The sequence below is a fragment of the Drosophila grimshawi genome, unplaced genomic scaffold (genome assembly GCF_018153295.1).
Source record: "Drosophila grimshawi isolate 15287-2541.00 unplaced genomic scaffold, ASM1815329v1 contig_311, whole genome shotgun sequence".
NCBI lineage: Eukaryota > Metazoa > Arthropoda > Insecta > Diptera > Drosophilidae > Drosophila > Drosophila grimshawi.
The window spans coordinates 28570545-28593861 of NW_025063098.1; the positions used below are offsets into that span (position 1 = coordinate 28570545).

Below are 23317 nucleotides of genomic sequence, written 5' to 3' on the forward strand. Positions count from 1 at the left end.
GATAGCTTGAAACATGCATAAAACTCAGGCTGAACATTTTATGAGGCAAGTACCAAAAGTGTATTCAAATTAACTTGGCCCCTTCCAAAGTCAAAACAAAAGCCAAAAACCAAAACCGAAACATGTGTCAGACATGTCAATTCAGTGGTTGAAACCAAGTGCCCATAAACCTCCATAGCGTTGGGAGAGAGAGAGTGAGCCATAAAACTATACATATATATATATATATAAAGAGAGAGGGGGATATACGGAGAGATACAGATAGAGAGAAAAATAGTCAATGCTCATTTTAATGCGCATTTGCAGTTGGCAATTTTGGTTGGTTTTTTCGGCCGGAAAATGCCTTACCAAAAGCAGCACACAATCACTAAGCATGCTCTAAACAAGACTGCTGCACTAACAGATGCCCTGTAAGCTCATTATAAAGATTGTTATTAAAATTGATTACTAATTTAATTGAGTATGCAAAAGTGGGCATTGTAATCAATAGACCCGGATATACAACTTTTAGTACTCAGTGGGTTCACAGATGTCACCTTCGGTCCATGTTCATAACTTTTAAATAACATTTTTTAAAAAATCATTTTTATGACTGTCGAGTATAGAAATTGTTGGTAGTTTCTGTGCACCAGCAGCTGGTGTGTGCTGACGGAGCTCGGTGCAGGTTTCCTGGACACCGTCAGCTTATCAACGGCCCACGAATCTTTTGCTTGTCTTTGCCGTCTCCCGATTGCCGCCGGAAATTTCATAATTTCGGCTTGCTTTTCGTTTTTCGAAACGAAATTAAAATGTTCCATTTGAGAAAATGAAAATGTATTATTATGTCTGTTTTCGAAAATGTCATTGAGTGACACTTGACACATCGCCCACCTTGTAGTTGTTGCCATCCCGCCCCCCACACACACAAAGAAAAAAAAACAGAAAAGAAAAACCAAAACATGTCACTCCCTTCCCTCCCCCCATACGGGCTCTACGCTGATAATTGTGTTGATTTCAGCGGTTTTCTCAATTGCCGGTAGGTTGCACATTTAAAGCAAAGCAACGCAGCACAATTAATAAAGGTGAAAATCAAGCGATTTCCAAATTGAAATTAAAATTGTAATTGTTGTTATTTTTAGTCGGTTTGGTCTGCTGGTTCTACAGTGTGTAGCTGGTGAATCGCCATTATTGCCACAATTCGCGGCCATTTCCGTTCTGTTGCTGCGCAGGCGGGCAACTCGAAGGGGGGATTTAATTGAGAAGCTATGCGCACAGTAGTTTAAAGTGTAGAAATTAAAATTAAGCAAAAATAAAAAAAAGAGGCTATCTCAAGTACACCGAAGATTACAGGACCATGAATACTGTAATCGACTTTTAGAAATACAAATTTCATTATAAATTTAAAAAAGCCCACAGATCATAGAAGATAGTCCGATGTTGATAGTGTTAGATTCGCATTATCTGCCATGTTTGATGCGGATAACTGGTTTTTACACAAGAACTTATCTGTTGACCAATTGCGATGGTAGCTATATCTGATGACTATATCGACTTTACTATATATATATATATATAAATGAATATATATCGTATGTACCCTAGATGTATATCAATCACTATATCTCTGTAGACTTGGGTTAGACACATTATGAGAAAATTATAATACCTTTAACAAGGATATTCAAGCCGCAACATTTGTACAAATAAATATATGAAAAGCTTGCCGCTTCAAAGTCGCAACTAGTTAGTGAATATTTAAATCCATTTTTATTACAGTATTTTCCTTATTTATTAAATTATCTGTTAATTTCAGATTCAGTATTTGTCATACTTTCAATTGGCTGCAATTCCTTGTCATTCAGGATCCTAAATAGTTAGAAAATAAGTCGTTAACCATGCGAATAAACAGCTCATATCTCAAAGATTATAATTACACAGTAGACACGCCACAATTGGTCGATTTTGATGTTCTTTTCGCATATTGGACACTTTTTACAATTGCTGAAACGATCGATAATGAACGGCTCGCAGCACACGTGTCCACAGGGCAGTGAGAGCTTGCGATGTTGCTCGCCGCTCTCGCCGATGCACATCATGCAGGGGAGGTTGTGGCGCGGATTGAGCAATGCGTATTGCAAGGCGCATATCGTCTGCTCCAGATTATGCCATTCTAGGCTTAATCCATCCAGCAGACACTTCAACTTGATGAGAACCTCCACATTAATTTGATGGATTTTTTCTCTAATAGACTCTAGTGGATTTTTTTCATCGTTTCTACACTCGCCCACAAGTCTATTTTTAAGTTTTCTGCATTCCCTGCAAACGGTTTTGATTAGTCTTTCGATTGCCGCATTTTGTTGGGCTAAAGTCGGTGGTTTCTTACATGCCCGTGGTGGGCATCGACTTCCGTTCATTATCGACTATTCTACACTTTCAATAAATTACAAATCCTGTCTGATCCTGATTAAAGTACATTACAAAAATTGCAAAAAAAAATTTTAATAAAAAGTTACTTAGAGCTCTGTTGGACTCATAAAAAACACTTTTCGAATGAATTACTAATATATCAGAGTTGCTTGCTGCAAAAACAATTCGTAAAGCCTACTACATTCTAATTCATAATCAGTAAAATGTAAAGGTTGAGTTTAAAATTAATAGATAGAATAGTTGGTTATTATTAATACTATTGGCAGGCTTCATGATCTGCGATCTGTCAGATCTATTCTGCCTCCTTCGAAGCCTACAACTCTTCCATAAACCATATTCTTCCATAAACCATATTTCCTACAGCAATGTGAGAATCTTCGTTGGGCTGAGGGTTTCTATGTCCTTCAAGCTTAAGACATCTTTCCAATGCCCTAGTCTACCGTATGTTTTCTATAATGATGTGCCTTGAAGATTATTTCTCATTATCACAAAATTGTCAGATTGTGGGTTAGGTGAGGATTGAGTTGGGTTTGTTTCGCACAGACCTAGTTGGCGCTCATGATTAACGGATTTTTATGAAAACCAATAAAAATCAATTCGTAAAAAATAGCTGAAGCTAGTTTAAGTAGTTAATGCTTCCCTGTTTTTTTTTTTTTTTTGTTTTTTTTTTTTGGTGTGCGATCATACTTTATTTCAAAATCTCTCGTTTAAATACTTTACTGCGCTAACACAATTCGTGGCATGTGCCACATTATTGGTGCCACTGTGTTGTCATGCCTCAAAGTAGCAACGAATATTCGCACTCACACCCGTAATATTTTCCAGCTGTTCCGTTCACTTTTAAAGACCGTTGCTGCTGTGGTTGTTGTTGTTGTTTGCTCAGTGCTTACAAATTATGTATGGACTCGTTCTTTAAATGCATTTTGTTGCATTTTTTCTGTTTTTTTCCTGCCTTTTCTGTTTTTTTTTCTGATTTTTCTGTTTTTTTTTCTGCTTTTTCTGTTTTTTTTTTTTTTTTTTGGGTAATTAAAAGCAATGTCCAAAGTGCAATTGCAGTGGGTTTCATTTACATATGCTCAAACATTTGCAAGCCTGACAAGTGTGTTGTTCTTTTCGTTGTTGTTGTGTGTGTTGTTGTAGTTGTTGTATTTTGTGTGGGTGTTTCAATTTGCAGTCTGGCACTGGCTTAATAACAATATGGAGGGGAATGGCAATATATAATGCCACGCCCAAACAAAAAATAGAGAAAAAGAAACACAAAGCTGACCTAGTGCACCACATTAGTGGTGCTGCGAGTAACAAATTGGGACTGCAACATGTGGCTAATGTCAACGTACCGCTAACTCTGCCACATGTGGCACATACATGCACACATTCTGGCACTTTTTTACGTTAGATAATTCGCTACGCATTTGCAGCATCATTAATTAGTTCAGTTTCATTAGGCCTAGAAAGTTTTTATAATGGACTTTTGTGTTTTTTTTTATATATATTTTTTTTTGTGAAAGTTGCGCCATTACCACTTAGATTGAATGCAACACAGTTCAGTTTTTGGTTCGATTTGGTTTGCATTTGGTTCGGTTCATTTATCAAGCTGTGTGTGAAAACCACTTGTTTTGTTAACAACATAACAAAATTTACATTACCTTGAGCTCAAACTGCCAAAAACATAAAAATAAAAAAACAACAAAAATAAATCGAACAAAAAAAATGAGTCGGAGTTGCATCTTGAAGAGTTTTTGATGCTCAAGTGCCCTGAACCTCGAATACACTAAGAAAAAACATGGATGAATTGGAAAATCGTCACAAAGCAAGCTCGCTGTATTTTAAAGATAGATTTCTCGTTTACCAGTGATAGCATTTTTTGATTAGAATGTTGATTTTAGAATTAATATTCTTGCTTTTAACAAAATAATTTCGACATTTCCCTATTGTGAAAATAATTTAGATTAATGTAAATGTCCAAATGATTTTCTCAAAAGCAAGAATAATATATTAAACGAGAGAATCTGCATCTTTTTTTGAGTGTACAACTGCTGTGTGTGTGTGTGTGTGTAGCATTCCGAAATGCACTTCAAGCTGCAAGTTTTAGCTCAAGTGCCACTAGATGTCAGTTGTGGGCTCCACATAGGCGTGTAAGTGTGTGTGTTTGTGTGTGTGGTTGAGTGTGTGCCGCGACTGGTGGGGTCTTTCTGCCATATCTAAGATGTGGCTCTAAGGCCTACTTCTTTTTGCTACAGGCTTTGTGGCGTTGCCATTAGAAGCGCATGTCTGCAGACGCGTCGACAACAATCAATTGCCTTTAAATACATTTTATTGGCGTCATCAAATTGCTTTTCTGTTCCCTGGAAATCCGCAATGCAACTTTCCAAAGTGTGCGCTTAGAATCAACACTTAAATGGTCATTGCCAGCTTGTCATTATCATCATCATTAAGAACATTATCAACATCATTATTGTGTTCTTTGGCAGCCATAAATAAACTGCCATCAGCAGCAGCATCTTTTGCTGCATTGGTTAAAGTCTATTGGCTCATAGATCTTCTTCTTCAGCTGCTGCTTCTCTGGTCATTGGCCCGCATTCTGTTGCTCAACGATTTGATACGACAAATCCATACATAAGCCTCGACTCGAGACTCTAGACTCTAGACTCTAGAGTCTAGACTTGACTTGACTCTACGCTACTCTACTCTACTGCAAGTCTGCCGAAAAAGCAAAATTAATTGTTCAAAAACACACCTTTCAAGGAAGCTGCGTTTTGTTGCTTTTGCTGTTGCTGTTGCTGTTGCATGTGGCAATGTCTGCTTGAATTTTTGCTTCAGTTTTCTATTGCACGATTTTTTGCCATATTTCTTGCAGCACGATCGAGTTTGGGCCGCTTCCTGCATACCCCCTACACCCCGATACCGCCCCTACCCCCAACCAAATCCCCCGCCATCTATGGCGACATTATAGCTTCGTCGTCGTTGTTGTCGTGCTCAACTGCATCTCTGTGTGCCTTGTGTGTTGAATGTTGTATGTTGTTTGTTTTGCGCTATATGGCAGATTATTATCAATTTTCCTTTAGCCATGACAACGAATATTTCTGTTTGACATGTGTGAAAATATTTGTTATTCAGGCTGCCTGCCTGATGCGGGCTTCAAATTTTGTAAGCTTACAGACTTGAAAGTATGTGTATATATGTATACATATATATAGATATATATATGGACATATTATATGTGCTTGTGTTAGTGTCTGTTTCGTAATCAGAGCTATTGTTGTGACGGTTACAAGAATATGTAGCTGGCTAATTAAATAACAAGTAAAAACGGCTATCTTTGGCATGTCAAAAATTACATAAATCAAATTATAAATAAATCATAAATCAAGATAGGCTTAAAGCTGACGCTTTAGTTTGCAGAGAAGCTGACGAGTCAGTCGAAAATGTCTCCTTAAATGCGTAACAAACTTTAATTTATATGACACTCCACTCAGAAAAAATGTAATGAATTTCTTTTCGTGTATATATAGAAATTATTTCTAAAAACAAGAATTTTTGGTTGAGTTTTCTAAAATTCATTGTAATTCTTTTTAGAGTGTAGAAGCGTATTCAAACTACAAAGAGTGATCCAAATGATCTATGCAGAAATAACAATTTTCACACGCTTAAAATGCTCCAGCTGTTAATTAATTTTGCTGGCTTAAATGCTATTACTCTGTTTGTTGGGCATCTCATAGCTCATCACACTAGTCTACAGCATTCTTGTAAATTTGTCTTCATCTTTCATTAAAAAAAAACCAAGTAATTTTATCCACAAAATAATTTGTATACAAATTTTGGACATGTAACAAATTTTTGGCAATAACTGAGTTTTACTGCCTTTGGCATTTTGATGTTTGGTTTGTTGTTTGTCGAATCTGTTGAAGCAGTTTGTGTGCAATATGCAAATATATTTGCAGATCCTGGCTGTGCAGCTCAAATGTTTGATTTGCAATTTGCAATTTGCAACTTGGCACATCTCAGCTGCTGGCAGCAAGGCGTCGCGTTGCATGAACTTGCGTCACTGTCTGAGCTTGAGTTGCAGACAGAGTTTTTGGTGTCAACGCAGATGCAGCTGCCGCACTGCAGAACTGCAGAACTGGGGAACAACTTTTTGACAGTCGCCGTTCGAGTGCTGAACATAATTATGCACACTGCTACACTTGGAGAAAACTTACACAATTTCTTAAGCAGTATTTTTCATGAGTAAAGTGCTTCTATCAATTGTAATACCAAAACTTGTCTCCTGTATTCTGTTTCAAACAAAATTAAAGCAAGTTTGGGCTTAAATGAAGTCAAGCATTTAATTCTTGTAGTAAGATATTTGTTTCATATTTCATGTAATCAAGTTCTTCAAACAATCCAGATATTTTCTTAAATTTAAATTAAATTTATGCATTTTTTTGCATTTGTTATTCAAACAATTCTGATATCTTTTAAAATTAAACTAAATCAGCTTGAAGTAAAAACTTGAGAATTTTAATAACTACAACGTTTCTTACTAATTCAAAGTGTAAAAATGCTTACTATAAATATTTATTGCTTGATTCAAGCACATTTCTTTTGATTTATGTGACAATTACTATCGATTTCCAAATCAAGAATTCATTCAACGAACTATTAATTTTCCCAGTGTACATTGACTGCACTCAGCTTGTTAACATTGTGGCAGGCGCAGGGGCAGTCACAGTGGGGTGTGAGGTGTATGTGTGTGTGCGTGTGTGTGGGTGGGGGGGGGGTGTTCGCTGTGGAATTCGGTCAAGTACTTGCCACTCGCTTAATGCAACGCTGGCTGCCAACTTCGGCTTTAGTTTTGGTTCGCTTTGGCTTTGCTTCGGTTTTGTTTGATTTGATTTGTGGGTGACATGTGGAAGCTGTCGCTAAAGCGCATTATTGACACTTTATCAGTGGTGCATGCCGACATGCAGACATGGGTTAACACCCCACAACCCACACCCCACAGCCCACAGTTAACCCCGCCACCCGTTAAGCATACATTAAATGTGGCACGCAACTTTCTACGCATTTGTTACAGTTTGTCGGCCCACGCTTATCATTTGGCCCAACAAACACACATGCATTTATTTAATTATTTCGCCTGTCAGCCAAAAAGGCGAACGTAAAGCATTTTTTAATGAGGCGACGCGACCTCCAAAAAGAAAGTCCACACGACTTCTACGACGACGACGACGAGCAGCTTCAAACCAATTGAAAGTTCGTGATAACACGTCTGGGCCATGTCTTGGCTTGTCTTGTCTTACCTTGTCTTGTCTTGGGCACCCGTCCAATGACTTGGCTCATCTGTGCGGCGGACGCGCTTTCAATGAAGCTGCCGCTTGTTGCTGACGACGCCAGCTGCTGTTTATATATATATATATATATATGTGCATTGTTGTAGTTGCTGTTATTGTAGCTATTGTTGTTGTCATTGTTTGACTTACTGTTGTTGCTGTTGTTGCTACTAGCTACCGTTTGCTGTGTGTACCTAGCCATTTGACATACACTCTCTCACAAGCAGCTACTTGCAATTTACCTTGACGCAAAACTATCATTTATCATAAGGTATTTTCAAAGCAGCTACCAAGAATGCCTTGGGTGAAAGTGTGCCTTTTAAACATACCCTATAATCATTGCAAACTCTTAAACTCTTTTTTATTGGGGCAGCAAATATTTTCCTTTGTATTAGAAAAGGTTAGGTGATTTTCCATTTCCTTGAATTGAGTAAATCATTCTCTTTAATGATAGAAAAATTAACTTGTTTATTGTAAAAATGGGGACTAAACATTTCTTTTTCCATAAGATAGAAATTCGTAATCTGTGCCTTAAAATGGGTATTTCCATTTTCGATAATCTTATGTTCTTCAATGCAACGTAGAGTTTTTAAATATAGTTTTTGTGTGCTGTTATTATCTGATTTTACTATATCAACATTCTGGAATGTAGGAAATGTTATTAGTGGAATTAGGCTAAAAATGTGCTGCTATTTTGCATATAAAAATAAAAAATAAGCCAAACAAAAATGTCAATTTCAAGATTGTATCAAGCCGCATTTTACCATATCTATTTACACTTCATAAAGATAGTTAGGCTTGGCTTCCTACGTACATTTTTATAATCCCATTATACCCCATTGCAAAACTAAACTTCCTAAGTATAAGCTCATAATTAATATGGTCATACTTTAGTGCAAAACCTTAAACGCAATTTAAGCATTTAGCATGAGAGTTCACTTTCTTTTCGTTTCCATTTGCTACTTTAATGAGCGCTCGCAAAAAAAAAAGAAAAGAAAAAAAAAACTATTTGCCAAAAGGAAAAGAGTTTTCATTTCTTACCGTCGTCATTGTTTGTTGCTGACTGAAATGAAATGAATTTGGCTAATTTTTGACCCGCTGTTGGCCGAGAGAGTCTCATTATCATTATCAGCATGCACTTTCGCCGCCTGTCAACTGGCATTAGGCATCGGTGAAGGCCAGCTAGCCATATCGCTGCGGACATTAAACGCCTCTGAATAAATTCAAATTAATTGATAAACCAAAAAAAAAATGCCAAGAAAACCGGCCAGCAAAATGAAAATTATCGCCACGTTTTGCTGCAATCGACGCAGTTCGGCATTTAGCCAAACAATTTGCTTTGGCCAAAGCATTGCAACCGTTTTGGAGCACAAAGCGAAGAGTTTGGGGGTGGGGGAGGGGGGATTTAACGGGTTGCGCATGCGTCGGAGCCCGCTGCTTGCCGCATTGCGCAAGTGCAGCCAACCCACTGCTTGCCGCACAGACGGACAGACAGACAGCCGGACCGGTTCGGTCTCCGGTTCAGAGCGCGTGTGCAACTCCGCGCAGATATTGTCGCATTTTTATACCCTGTACACATTTGAAATGCTTGAAAGGGTATTATCAAGTTGTGGCAAGTTGTGGCAGTGTATGGAACCAACAGGTTAAAACGTCTTCTTAGAGTTTATATATCGATACTGAGAATGTCTTAAATGCAGTATTGTACATTTTTTCCGCTGCTTACAGGGTATCAGCATGTCGGGCACTCTCAACTAAAGCCTGTTATTTGTTTTCGTACGCTTGCACCTCATGCCACCCCAGCTTAACCCGGCTTAGCTTACATTTCCCCGCACCAACCATCAATGACTTCATTTGATGTAAACCGCCAAAGCATTTGAACTTTTGGCTTTTTTTCTGGCTGTGTTGGGGTCTCCAGCTGCCCGTCCACCCGTCGTGCACCCACACTCTCTTCTGGGGTCTGTGTATGTATCTTAAATGGGGTACGACATTTCGTCATGCTAATCAGTATGAAGTCAAGCCGAAGATGCGGATTATAAACTGTTGGCTGTTGCGAAATAACACAGCGATGTGAAACTGCTTAAGATGCCAAATGTCGCTTAATCTAATTCAGCATGAAATTCTGTTAAGACACTAATCATTTGTGCTATAGATCAAAAGATCAAAATATCTCCAACTTATTACATCTAGTTATATCTACGCTTAGGCAGGGAATTAGATGAGCAAGTTCGAGCTTGAAATGATTATGATTTAGGAAACAATATTAATATGGAGTTTGATATAATATTATTAAATGACCCTGAAGGACAAACAACACTTACAGGCAGATTAAAAAATCTTTCGAATAATATAGATGTGAATATGACAGAAATAATATGACCATGAATGACATATTTTTTTATAAGTAGAACGAAAAGTAATATAGAACACAAAAAGCAGTTAAATATTGTAACAATAGATGGGCAATAAGTGACAATTGAGAGAAATCAAATGACCTTGGCAGGCAAATGAAAAATCTTGGAAACTCACACGTGACCTTGATTTACAAATAGCTCTACTTAAAGTAACAAATGTGATGTAATAAATTCGACAGGTGCTGCAATTAAAAAAAATAAAAATAATTCGTTCTAGTTGCCCAACATTTGGCAATGATTTACAACTATTCGCGTTAATCGCTTTAAATTAACTTAATTGCTAATATATTTCATTTGAATGTAAGCATTAACAAAATACAGATAAATGTGAGGCACCTTTATGTGGTAATTAAATAAATGAAGTAAACATTAGAATAATTAACTTGCTGTTTCTGCACTTAACGTTGTCCAATTGCCAATTTGGGTTGAGTTTGAGTTCTTTGCTGTCATTTGTGATTGGTGTTTGATTATATACGTTGGTCTCTGATATCTGTTGCTGATTGAAAATTGCTGTAATTGCAATCAAGTCATTGCCAAAGTCGTTGTCTCTATCGCTTTTTACCTTCTTTAGCTGCATATATGCAGCGACTAATTTATTTTGTACACTCGCAAAAATATAAAGAAACTGGCTTACATAAAAAAACTCCAGTTTCACGATCGATTTTTATGAACCCGAAATTCTGAATTTTTGTTGTACTGATTGAATTGTTTTAAGAACCAGTAAGCGAAACTAATATAGAAATCAAGACATATATATATATCTAATATAAATATAACTGGTAAAAATCAAGATACTAAAACGCAACAGGAAACTGAGTGAAAATTAGAACCAACTAATAATTTGTATCAGAACCTTTATTGGAACCGGAACTAAAGTTCTTGTGGGTTTCTTATCGTGTTTAAGAAAATTTGTTAGCTACTTATCGTAAGGCATTTTTTCGCTGAGTGTATCGAAGCAATAGCTTGCCTTTATTATGCATACGTTTGCGGGGCTTTCAGCTATCAACAAATTATGCAAATGAGTGTGGGACGAGAACGTCACGCGTTTGCCAAGTCAATTGTCAATTGGCAATTGTGACATTTGCTTAAACCATTTCCCTGGTGCAATTTTTAATTTATTTACTTTGGCACCCCAACCCTCAAAAAAGCCCCGTTGGGCGGCGGCGTGTGTGGGCCCCTCTTTGGTAAGACAAGGAACTGCGTGTACATTAAACAATTAAACTCAACATGCATTAATGTCAACTTATTCGCGCTGTGCCCGCCAATTAGAGCTGAGCGTGCAACGCACAACGGGGGCAAGTGGCAACGGGGCAACGGGGCAGGCATGCGCATTGAGCACTAAATAACCAAGGCACTAACTACAACAACAACAAAAACAAGAAACAACAACAATCAACAAGCAACAGCTGACAGCTGCAGTTGTAAATTTGATTTTTATGGCTAGCAAGCATGTTGCCAATTGGCAACAGACACTTTTCGAGCAAAACCAACCAGCCAAACAAGTTGGCTCAATGAGTTTTCTGATATCTGCTGTCACCACTAAATGCAATTGCAACTGCAACTGCAACGGCTCGATTCAATTTTTTTATTTTTATTTTTTTTTTGGTAGCTTTGAGGTGTTAATTTGGCCGTAACAGAGTTTTCAAATGAAGACTTAATTATGATGATAATTATTACGTATGAAACATATTTATTGGTGAAAAGCAAAGCTTTCTTAAATTGAAGCTGTATAACAATTTCGATCATAGAGAATTTAACTCAAATGCAGATACCCATTAAATATGTGAACAAAGACTATAAGGAAGTTGAATAAAAATAGGTAAAAGACATAGAAAGCTTATTCCATATATATTCTTGACCAGCATCAAAAGCCTAGTTGATTTAGCCATGTTCGTCTGTGTGTCTATTACAGCTAGAGTCTTCAACTTTGAAATATTAGTTGCGCAGATCGCAGTATTTAAAACTGGGTATCTTCGAGTCGAGCTGTTTCAAATAGAACATGTTCCTTCAATAGAAAAGCGTAATTTAACTCTGTGCATTGTTTGGCTTATACATTCCATACCATGAGCAAAGCAAACATATTTCTGAATGTAAGTAAATGTCCAGATATATATGACTAAATGGAATTCCAATTCTAATCAAAAGTGATTAAAAACTTTTTGCAGACTTTTTCTTTTATTGGCTTTCAGCTGCATCTGCAGCTTGTGTTTTGTGACGAACTTTGAATTGGACAAAAATTCATTTTGCCAGCTGCATTTTAATTACTTTTTGCGTCTCGAAAGCGAACAACAAATAAACTCTAAATGCTCCGCAAATTAATCGTGTGGTTTCTTTTGTTGTTTGTTGCTGTTGCTATTGCTGCTGTTGTTGTTGTTGTTGTTGTTGTTGTTGTTGTTGTGTCTGGTCTGTAGCAGCAAGAAAATCGTGACAATAATGCCAAATCGAACGGATGTTTGAAAATCGACAAATTTAAAATGAATTTGGCCGCCGCAAAATTAAGCAATTTATCATAAAGGGAAACAAAAGAAAAGAGAAATACCTTATAAAAAAAATATGGCAACTGACTGCCAAAAAATAATTTATAATAAATTGTCGCTTGACGTGTTTGCAAGTTGATCTTGACTCGCTGAACTTATTGGCAATTAAAAAAGGCGCCCCTCAACAAAAGAAGAAAAAACACAAATTCTCAGCGGGTTGACGCTTTTGGATGTCCCCCCACCCACACCCTACTCCTCCTGGTGCAATTCTTTGCAATTTATGGAGGTCACGAACTGAGCACACCAACAAAAGCGTCGATGGGTGTGCTTAAAAGTCGCTGTAAACAATTTGTTCATGATACAATTTGTTCTTTTCATTATTCTGCAAGGGGGTGGGTCAGTCAGGCTAAAGTTGCACAAACGCTGAGATCACAAAAAGACATTGAATAACAATATGAAATGCTCAAGATGCTAGTTAACCTTTTTCCAATTGAGCTTCTGTCTTCTTCTTTCTATTATCTGCAAAGATTAGCTAACTTTGCTTCTTGCTTCATAATTTGATAAATATTTCATCGTCAAAACAAAAATAGCATTGTATTGTGAAGAACAGTTTGACAGCGATCCAAAGATGGATTACTTCGATTAAGTCTGAAATTGATACACGATATAGATAACTTTTGCTTAGCAATGCAAAATGTAGTCAGAAGTTAGTAAGATATAGGGCAGATATAGGAAATAAGCTGGACACTGATAGTAGTTTTCTCAATGTGAAAATATGTGTTTCTCATCAGATCTTCATGAAATTTATATTTTTGTTTCTTGGTTCATTTCACATATCTTCTCATTGAACTTGGAACGATCTTTAGAATAGTTTGGTTGCCTGCGAAGAATCAGAATAATGACATGCATTGAAGAACTTACAGAGTTCTCTCTCGTCTTAATTTGCTAGTTGAAACTTTATAATTTTGGGCATATATTGTTCATCTTGTTGCTGCAAACACTGTGTGTACTTATCAACATTCTTGTTGTTGCCTGCCTCATGTCGCATGTCGCTTAAGTGCTTATTAAAGGTCTTCTCATTTACCTCTGCTCCTTCTTAGCTGCCACTCACCTTCTCCTTGTGTTCGTTCTGTGCCAGTTTTGGTTGCCGCCCATTTGAATTGAATCGCTTTCTGTGCTTGCTTAGTTGCATGTGCCTTGGTTGCATGTTGTTGTTGTTGTTGTTGCTGTTGTTGGTTGTACTTATTGAAGTGCAGTTTGCTTAGGGCGTACTAAAGCACCGTTATTTTAATAAACGCCGCCTGGGCATGCAACACAGCGCACCGCACCGCAGCGCTGCTCAGCTCAGCTCGGCTCAAACTCAACTTTAACTCGATTCCTGCCCTTTTCTTTATATTTTTTTATGGTTTTTTAGTTTTGGTTTTTGTTGGGTAAAAGTTTTGCATTGCTTTTCTTTCCGGAGCGACGACTTTCTTCCCAAAAATTGAAACGCAGCTGGCGGCATCAAAGCAAGCAAAACGCGTTGCGAGTTCAAAGCGTTTTAGTGGTAAATTATGGAGCAGGCCGACGGTAATAGCAATAACAATTTGGCAACACGCCCACGCCACTGCCACGCCACTCTGCCGCTGCCGCAGCCCCTGCCCCTGCCCCCGTCTCTGCCTTTGCCTTTGCCTCATGTGCCCAGTTCATAAAATAAACTAAACGTTTTGTTTTGAAACGCGCCGTATTTGTTTATTTACACACCGAGTGCTAAGAACTTTAGCGCGCATAGTCATTTAAATGTCAATGTTTAATTGACAATGTGAGCCAACCCTCCCTCATACACAGCGAGAAAAAACAGCAACATTTTAGCATTGCCATCTGAATCTGCGAGTCGAGCATTTCGATCAGTGGTCACAAATTTTTAAGCAGTTTATTTTTGTATTGAAGATTGTATCAATGAACAACGATTCAGCTCGAATCAAGACTGCCTAAATATGAAAATTTGTTAGTTAAATAATTTCGTCTTTTCTCTTTCTCTTCTCTCTCTCTCTCTCTCTCTCTCTCTCTCTCTCTCCTCTCTCTCTCTTTGTATCTCTCCCTCTTATTTTCTCTTGATTTGAAGCTCATTTAATTTTTATAATTCTGTCATCTTTTGCTGCTGATTAATCATCTTCAACACTGTGTGAACTTTTCTTTTTATACTTGAATTGAACATTTAAATCAGGAGATTTTCTCACTGTGTATATGTATGACAGTGGATAGGCATTGTCTTGGGCGGCTCGGTGACGAGTTCAGCTCTCCACATTTGTCGACATTTGCCCGATGCTGATTGTCGATAGCCAATTTTCAATTTCAATGCTCGCGCTCTGACATGAAACGACCTTGAGCTGTGAAACCAGTTCAATTATTCCAATATATATATTCATATATATATATGTGTGTGTGCAGAATTACTCAGGCAACTTCACACACAAATCGTTATTGTAAAGTTGTCAATATTATGCGTGTCCCATTTAACGCGACATTAAATTAACGCTTGTTTCGTACCGTTTCCACATGTTAATCAAATTGTCAGCTAACAGTTGCTATTTATAAAGTTGTTGCCGTCTTTGAGTGAAAGTAATTTGCTCGAATCTGGATTTGGGACACGCCTAGATATTCAAAAATTCACATCTTTATGTCAGCTAGTTCACATGCTGAGTAAGTGATCTCTGCGAGATGCTCTGTGTAATCATAGAAAGTTTTTTTCATTTTAACCAACTTTGTTTTAGCCATCAAATTGTTGTTGTTGTTTGGCTCATTATCGAAACTTATTGCAATCATCAAATGTTCGCTAAATGTTTATACTATGCACCGTTAAGCACTTATTTAGTTAATCATTTAGCGCAGGGCTCCTAACAAAGAAATTCATTTAGGGTGTGTGTGTGTGGGCTGTGGGCGTGGCTCGACAGAATAAGGTGCAGTCGGCACTCGTGATTGCATCGAGTATTGATGTTGTGCAAAGGGTTTGAGAAATGCAAATGCAAATGCAACAATATGTAATAATATTAATATAAGAATGCAGTCAAGTCTTCTAATGATCGATTCAAACATATCCTATAATATTGTTTGCTTACAATACATATTTGTTGATCTAGTTTACAAATATACTGATTTGATCTATGAAAAATAATTGTTAAAATTGAATCAAATGTAATTCAAATCAATATTTTAATAGTTTATTTTTTCAATCATGATTTAGATATGTGCTACCCTGCTGCAAATGATTTCTGTTGTAATATTTTAGTCAACTAAACAAACGATATATTTCTAAAAGTTCAATTCACTTCATATTTTTCCCTTTTATTCAGAACGATGCTTCAACTCAAGTTCCTCTTAACTATTACACAGATTCGAAATGCTTTATTATTCACTTCTTCGCCCATCATTAATATGCCATGGATGTAATTATGTGCAACACTTACATGTGAGAATGATTGCGACGATGATAATTGTGTGTCGTGTTATTTAATCAATTGTTAAATTGAATATCTCTATTGAGTTACGGATACCCGGCTCGATGCACAATCAAAGCAGCAAGAGAACATTTGTTATGCATTTATTCCACTCAAGTGCTCGGCAATCGACAAATTGTTTTTACGTTGATCATGGCAATGGATGCAGCTCTCCCATCGAGATCTCATTATTTATATCAATGTAATCGGCATGATCGGGGTAATTTCAATGCATTTTTGCATTGGGGCAGATACGGCAGATGGGGCACTTGCCGCATTGACAAGACGCATAAAACCAATCTTCCATTTAATAACCAATTATCATTGATCAACTGCACGCCCAGAAACCAGCCCACTGGGACACCACCAGGTGGACTGAGGGGCACAACGGGCAGAGACCAGCACATTCGTACTGCACAATATCAATTACGAGTTGCAAGTTGCAAGTTGCAAGCTGCGACTGATTATCCCAGCCAACTGGCTGTTTGGGGGGAAATTGGCCATGGCCAAGGCAAATGGAGGCATAACTCGAAACAACTCGAGCCGGCAATATCCAATTGGCAATCGGACAAACAATCGGCTTTTGTCTGCAGCGGCTGCCTTTGCTGCTGCTTCTTTGACTTTTCTACAGCTCGGGGGTTGTGTCTGATTAGCGCTTAAACAAGTTAATGCCATTGATGATGATTCCAATTCCGATTCCGATGCTGTACGAAAAAGCACCTGAACAGAAACAGATACAGAAACTGAAACCGAACACAAGCAAACGAAACGAAACCAAACAGACGCTGAATGCATTACAATGTGGTCGAGATCAAGTCAAGTTGCGTACGTGGTGCCGGGACTTATTCAGAGACTTACTGCCAAGGCTCCGATTCAAATCAACAATAAGTAAGAATGCTTCAAATCGGAGAGTAAACGACTGCTTAACACTCTCATTAGAGCCCAACGCTCTTTGAAGCAGATTAATATTTCTATTGCTCTTAAAGTTGTAATCACAATTTGTTTTTAATAAATAAAAAATAACTAAATAGTAATAGTAGTAGTGGACTCAGAATATATATGTTAGGCTTCTCTTTAATAAATTCATTTTTCATTTTATTTTGATGACCAAAAAGTAAGGAGCGATCGATCGCCTTGAAATTAGGCATCCACCTCAGTCTTTAAAAACATGACTTGTAAATAAATTGATTTGATGAATCGAGTGGAACATCTGGGAGAAGCAGAGTAGGTGGACAATGTTATGTTGCATAAGTAACAGTTGAGAACTTAATTCTCTGTTTTACGATTGTCAACCTTGTCTACTTATTAACATTTGATTTATATATATTTTATATATATATTATTTGAAGTATCAAGTCCCTAGTTTCGGTATCACTTATAATTACTTGAGGATATCAAGTCGGATATCAATAAAAACCTTTTGTAGCTACGGTTTGCAGTGTATAAAAACAGCAACCATTTCGGCTCCAAGATAAATGGGCCAGCTGCTGATCCGATGACAACAACTGCAGACGAGTGCTGCTTGGGAGTCGAGTCGAGTCGCATTGCGTTGTTGCCTCTCGTTGTTTCAGTTGTCAAAAAGAAGCTTTTGATGTTCGGCGACGACACTTTGGATATACTCGTATCCTCAACCCATATGTTCCCCCCCTCCACATACTCCTCCATGTTGAACTTTCCCATTCGTCTGCGACTAGGCTTCCCAGAATATGTAGCATCGTCTGTCTGTCTCTCTGTCCCCATCCACGTCCCGGTCACCGTCTCTGTTTACCCAACACTTCTTATGTTAATGTTTTGTCGAAGTCAAACCATTTTTGTTGGCTTTACCTTGAATTTGAAAGCTAACAAAAGCCACAAATAGCCAGCGACAAAAAAGCCCATCTAATGTGAACATTTCATAGATATGCATAACTTAGGCAGCATAATACTAGCCAGCAAGATTTGGGTTCGTTGGGTCCAATTTAAGATTTCAGCGGGTTATGAAATTAGATTCAGTGTATCTTAAATTCGCTGATTCGCCCTTATTATTTAATATATTTATTTTCAGAATTTAAATAAATGTTACCAAAAATTCTCGACAAAAACATATATTGTTAATATAATTAAAAAATTAACCATTCCGATATTATCTTCTTTAGAAGTTTTTTTTTAAGTTCTCCCAACCATTTCTTGACAAAAACAGAGCTTTTATAGGATTTCGACAATTCCATTGCAAACTTAATCAGATTGATGGTTTTTTTAATTTGGATTTCTCAATCCTGCTTTTATCCCGCTCTCTCGCTATACCCTATAATTTACTTTTTGTTACCTAGTGCAATTGTACGTCCAGTGATAATTCTGTACAGATGATGACTTAATTTGCGACTATTAATGGAATGGGAATGGAATTGTCTGTGGGAGCACTGTGACTTTAGTCTATGCAAATGAACAACAATTATGAATGCTGATTGTGAACCAGCAGCGCTAATTGAAAGACCAGACCAGACCAAGCCCAAACCAATTGTAGACCACGGCAAACATATAACTAACCCAATTTGTGTCTTCTATTTGCAGGCTGCCCGGTGACGACGAGTTCGCATTGTTTGCGCTGCAACAAGGCTGGTTGCATCAAGTGTCCACTGTACCTGGTGACGGACACCAGGCAATGTGTGGACGAGTGTCCCACTGGCTATCTGGATCAATGGTCGGCGCACACAGAGTTCATGGGTCGTGTTTGTGTGCCCACGGGTTACTCGGGACCATTGATGGCGGCCCTGGCTGGTCTTCTAGGCGGATTTCTCGTTTGCCTCTCACTGCTCGCGGTCGCTGTGCTGCTGGTGCGGCGCAAGCGTCGTCGCAAGTCCGTCAAACAGAAGCTGATCAATGAGAACACCATGGATCGTGCAGATTTTATGCGTCAACTGAACGAGATGCGTCCCAACGCCGAGTATTTTCTGGCCATGTTGAACGACACTCGCCGGCAAATCCGTAAACTATATTTATCAGGCGAGGTGGCGGCCGCCAACTCCTATCGTCCCATTGTGCGGGATCTGGCCAAGTTGCTCATCCTGCTGAATCGGCCGATGGAATTAATACCGACACCGCCGCACGATTGGGCGCGTCTCTATGCGTGGTCGGAGCAGGCTCTGGAGCGCTACAAGCCGCAGGTGGGCCAACTCATTGACTTCTTCCAGGCCTCCCAAAATGGTCACGAGGTGCTCTATGCGGCTCCGGCCAAGAAGCAGCCTGGACACAGCATCTACAGGCAGCAGCAGCACCAGCAGCAACAGAAGCATCCAAGCACGCCCACAAAGGGTAATCAACTGGGCGGAGATCTGTTGCCCGGGGATCGCAATAGCAACGCTTCAGCGCAACAGAAGCAGCATCTGTTTGGCTCGCTGATCAGTCTGCACGAGTTTGAGGAGCCGCGTGCCTCGGATCCATTTGGCAGCAGCTTCAACACACTTAAGAGCGGCAATCTCATATCGGATCTCAATGCCAGCTCACTCTGGTTGGAGGATGAGTTCTACAAGCTGGGCTTTCGACCGCAGGACGAGATCACCACAGAGCTCTAGCTTACCACAGTATTAATTTTAGCACAAAACAAAAGCTGGCAATGCTACACGCGTTCAAAGTGCAGCATTTGTCCAGAAGGATTCTGGAGTTGATCACATTCCATCATTCCAGCCATCATGCCATCAACAACAAAAACAAAAACAAACAAAACAAAAGAAAACTGAGACGCACATTTAGATACAAGTCGCTAAATGTTAACGTTTAGTTTAGCTGTAGCTTAACGTAACTCTAATTAGTTAGTCTAGCCTCTAAAGAGCGAACTAGTCACGTAAAAAGAAAACAATATCAAAACAAAGCAAAACAAAATGCAAGCAAAATGAAATTCGCGTGGAAAATGATTTGAATTTTATGGATTTTACAAAAATCGGCAAACACAAATACAAATATCATGTAACGAACAACAATATTCGATAATACATATTAGCTATACTTACATAATATATATGCTTACTATATTTATAGTTAAAGTAACTACTACATCTATGATATTTATAGACAGAGATTATAATGCCTAATGAATACAACATTATTATTATAATTATTATGATGATGATGCTGATAATGATGAACAATAAAATCATGTGCCTAAAACTATTTAAATGCCCTCTCAACGTACGGCTAACAATTATCATTTTTAGCCAGCGTTACGGCGCCTCATATTTCCACAATATGAATGGCTCCTCCTTAATAGCAATATTCTCCTCCTGCTTCTGCTCCACGTTGTCATGTCATGTCTCCTCATTGCTCATGGCATCCTTGTGCACAGTCTGCAGATGATCGGCCCACTTGCGCTCGTTGACCAAACGGGACAGCTCGCTGGCATCGTAGCCAATCAACAGCTTCAGATCACAGTCGAACTTGTAGGCGAATCGCTTGCCCGACACCTTCGATATCATGTCGCCGTCATAATAGTATCTCAGGGCACGTGACAGCTTCTCATAGTTCATCGCCGGCTTGTTCTTCTTCTCGCCCCACAGCCGTGCCACACGATCCGGATCACTTAGCTTGAACTCGCCATCGGTGCCCACCCATTCGATGATGTTCGTGTGTTCGCTGTCCGTGAGTATCTCCAACAAAAACTGCCACAGCTGCACCTGACCATTATTGCCGGATCCAATGCTGTTGTGGTGACTCGGACTCTGCGGCGTCGACGAGCCTTCCGAGGCTGCAACAAAAATTGCGAAAAGTTAGTCGCTGAATAATTCAGAATATATCTTTTGTCCATTTCCAGAGAGCATTTAATTACTGAATAAATTCATTTGAATATTACAGTGGGTTGGTCTTAACAAATTAGAATATTTATTTATTCCAATTCGAAATTGATGAAAAATGCCAACGACAAAGGAAGCAGTGCAATAATTGCAAATGGTTTTTGAATCGTCAGAGCAAGCAGTGCAAAGTAAATACAATGATATTTGAGAGTTGCCAAGTTTAGAAGTTCTCATTACTTTTAGTGAAGGATAAATAACATTATTGAAATAACAATAATATAACAAGACAAAAGCTGACACGACAAATCGTCTAAAAACTGACAGCATGGAAAATGTAATTTTTTGAGTGCATTCACCTCGGTCGAGTGTTTGTATAGTGCACATCTAAAAGAGGGTTTCATTGTCTCGATGATCTCAATGGGATCAACTCACAGTGTGCCGACGGCTGTCTGATTTTTGTTAGAGTAATTAATTAAATTTACAATATTAATCAGATCTAAAGTTTGTTAAGCTAAATTGACATTTTCTCTTTAGTTGCTGCCAAGTGGAGCATTTACTTACAGTCTGTGCTCTTTACGCTTTGATAGGATTTGCGCATGATGCGCTGCTCCAGACTGGCAGCAGCAGCAGCAGCAGCTGCAGCTGTTTGAGCAGAGCCTGTTCCTGATTTGGCTGGTTTGGGCTTACGCAGCTCCTCGGCTTGTTTGTGGACCACGGAGACGAAATTGCACTCCTTGAGCAGCTGCAGATGCGTCCAGAACACATTTCCTGGATCCTTGGGCAGCTTACGACTAAACTGCTCGTGACTCATGGCGCACAATGCCTGCCCGCTGATTTGCCACGTGTCCATGTTGATGTCGCGCAGATCAAACTCTTTGATGGCCCAATCCAACCAGTGGGCGACATGCGCCGGCGTCCAATCGCTGACTGCCTCGGGTATCTTGAGACGCACTTGCTCCCGCTTGAATTTGCTATCAAGCACCCAATTGAGCACAGGTTTGGCCACTTCAACATCTGCATCCGTCTCGGCATCTGCATCTGCATCCTTGTCCTCATCGGTGACATCAACATCGAAGGATTCATCTTTGAGTTTGCGTTTCTTATTCGAGGGTATTGTCTTGCTGGGACTGCCGCTGGAGGAAGAGCAGCTCTTGCTGCTGCTATTTGTGTCCTGGGCACAGCTAGTGTCCTCCACGGCAAGTGTGGCCAGCGCAGCTTCCGTTGGCTTGAGCACATCGGCAATGTTGATCTTCTTGCGTATCGTTTGAATTTGCACGTTGATTTGAACTAATCCCTCGCCTTTGACACACTGATCGACAAGATTCTTGTGCGGCTCCAGCTGCAAATCAATGCAGTTAGTTTTGAGTCGTTTAAATACAATTTAAAGTTTACCTCCTGCGCATCCTGCAGCCAGAATGTGTAATAGTTCAGCTCGACGCCAATCTTTTGCTCCACAATCTTTCTGTAGGGGCAAAAATTAGGAAGGAATTTAAAGAAGTGTTTTATTTTCGATATGTGGACTTACTTGAGTGTGCTCAGTGGTTCCCTGATGTCCATGTGCACAATGATAATGTCATCGGGTTCATTTTCCACATCGCAGCTGCCATCCTCGTAGATATTCTGCTCCTCGAAAATCTCGCTTGCGATGACTTCCTCTGCAAATGTTAAGTTTTAGCAAATGGAGAAATTATTCACAGTAGCTACTATAAGTAAATTCCATATAATAAAGAAGAAGCAAAAACAGCAGCTGATGTTTATTACAACTCAAAGCTGTTTACAGGGTATCTGATTGTCGTATACGCACAGTCCTCATCTACACTTGTTGATTTATACATTTGCCAACTGTTGCTGCACGAATACTTTTTGCGCACGCTCTTTGTGTGTTGATTGCAAACTGAAAATGCAAGTCTTAAGAGTTGGAGAAATTTGTCACAGTAGCTACAAAAAGTATATTCCATTGAAGTGTGGAGCACAAGGAAGAAGCAGTTGCCTTAATTGAACTTACAGCATATTTTCATGCACAACTTAGTTTTAATATATTAAAAGGGTCAACACTGTTTACAGGTTATCTGACAGTCGCATACGCTCATTTCCCTTGTACACTTGTTGATTTGTGCATTTGCCAACTGTTGCTGCACGAATACTTTGTGCGCACACTGTGTGTGTGTGTTGATTGCAAGTTGCAAGGTGCGCTTTGATGGCATGCTGCCTGCTCCTCGCTGCTGTTGCTGCTGCTGCACTTGTTGCGTTTGCGTTTCCTGACTTACCCAGGCCACCACCAGCGCTGAGACGTCGTATTAACTCCTCCGACAGGTCGTTGTTGCTGTCCATTTTTAATTGTTTATGTTTCTGTGGAGCTTGCCACAAATTTGTCAACGATTCACATATAAAGTAGCGGCAGTGTGACCAGATGTCTTGAAGCTAATTGCGCGTGGCCCATTTTTAGTGCATTGTTTCAATGGTGCTGCCAAC

At 39.0% G+C, this 23317-nt stretch overlaps 3 protein-coding genes across 4 annotated transcripts in view; 1 reads left to right on the forward strand and 2 right to left on the reverse strand.

The window, feature by feature from the left end:
• Positions 1-20228, forward strand: part of LOC6569575 — a 44168-nt gene extending 23940 nt beyond the window's left edge. Inside the window, exon 3 of the mRNA XM_001995966.3 lies at positions 18633-20228. Within this exon, the coding sequence (XP_001996002.1) occupies positions 18633-19633 (1001 nt within the window). The 3' untranslated portion in view covers positions 19634-20228. The remainder of the gene's footprint in view (positions 1-18632) is intronic.
• Positions 1733-2462, reverse strand: LOC116805992. 2 transcript variants are annotated; one of them, XM_032741594.2, is made up of 3 exons: positions 2363-2462; positions 1914-2295; positions 1733-1845 (listed from the first exon to the last, which is right to left on the reverse strand). In XM_032741594.2, the coding sequence occupies exons 1-3, from the start codon at positions 2377-2379 to the stop codon at positions 1834-1836; spliced, it is 411 nt and encodes a 136-aa protein (XP_032597485.1). In that variant the 5' UTR covers positions 2380-2462; the 3' UTR covers positions 1733-1833. The 2 variants fall into 2 exon arrangements, with proteins under 2 accessions (XP_032597485.1, XP_032597484.1); XM_032741593.2 differs by having other exon boundaries at positions 1736-1845; positions 1914-2457.
• Positions 20198-23317, reverse strand: LOC6569574 (DNA-binding protein Ets97D). Its single transcript, XM_001995965.3, has 5 exons — positions 23113-23317; positions 22371-22500; positions 22238-22307; positions 21407-22184; positions 20198-20799 (listed from the first exon to the last, which is right to left on the reverse strand). Exons 1-5 carry the CDS (start codon positions 23174-23176, stop codon positions 20363-20365), a joined length of 1479 nt encoding a protein of 492 aa, XP_001996001.1. The 5' UTR covers positions 23177-23317; the 3' UTR covers positions 20198-20362.

What these genes read in the sequence shown, in the direction of transcription:
- LOC6569574 (XM_001995965.3), bottom strand. Translation starts at nt 23,176, where the DNA reads ATGGACAGCAACAACGACCTGTCGGAGGAGTTAATACGACGTCTCAGC. An exon ending in GAACCACTGAGCACACTCAA is followed by an intron (nt 22,308 to 22,370) that starts GTAAGTCCACAT and finishes TTGCCCCTACAG; the next exon opens with AAAGATTGTGGAGCAAAAGA. An exon ending in GGCTGCAGGATGCGCAGGAG is followed by an intron (nt 22,185 to 22,237) that starts GTAAACTTTAAA and finishes ATTGATTTGCAG; the next exon opens with CTGGAGCCGCACAAGAATCT.
- LOC116805992 (XM_032741593.2), bottom strand. Translation starts at nt 2,393, where the DNA reads ATGAACGGAAGTCGATGCCCACCACGGGCATGTAAGAAACCACCGACT.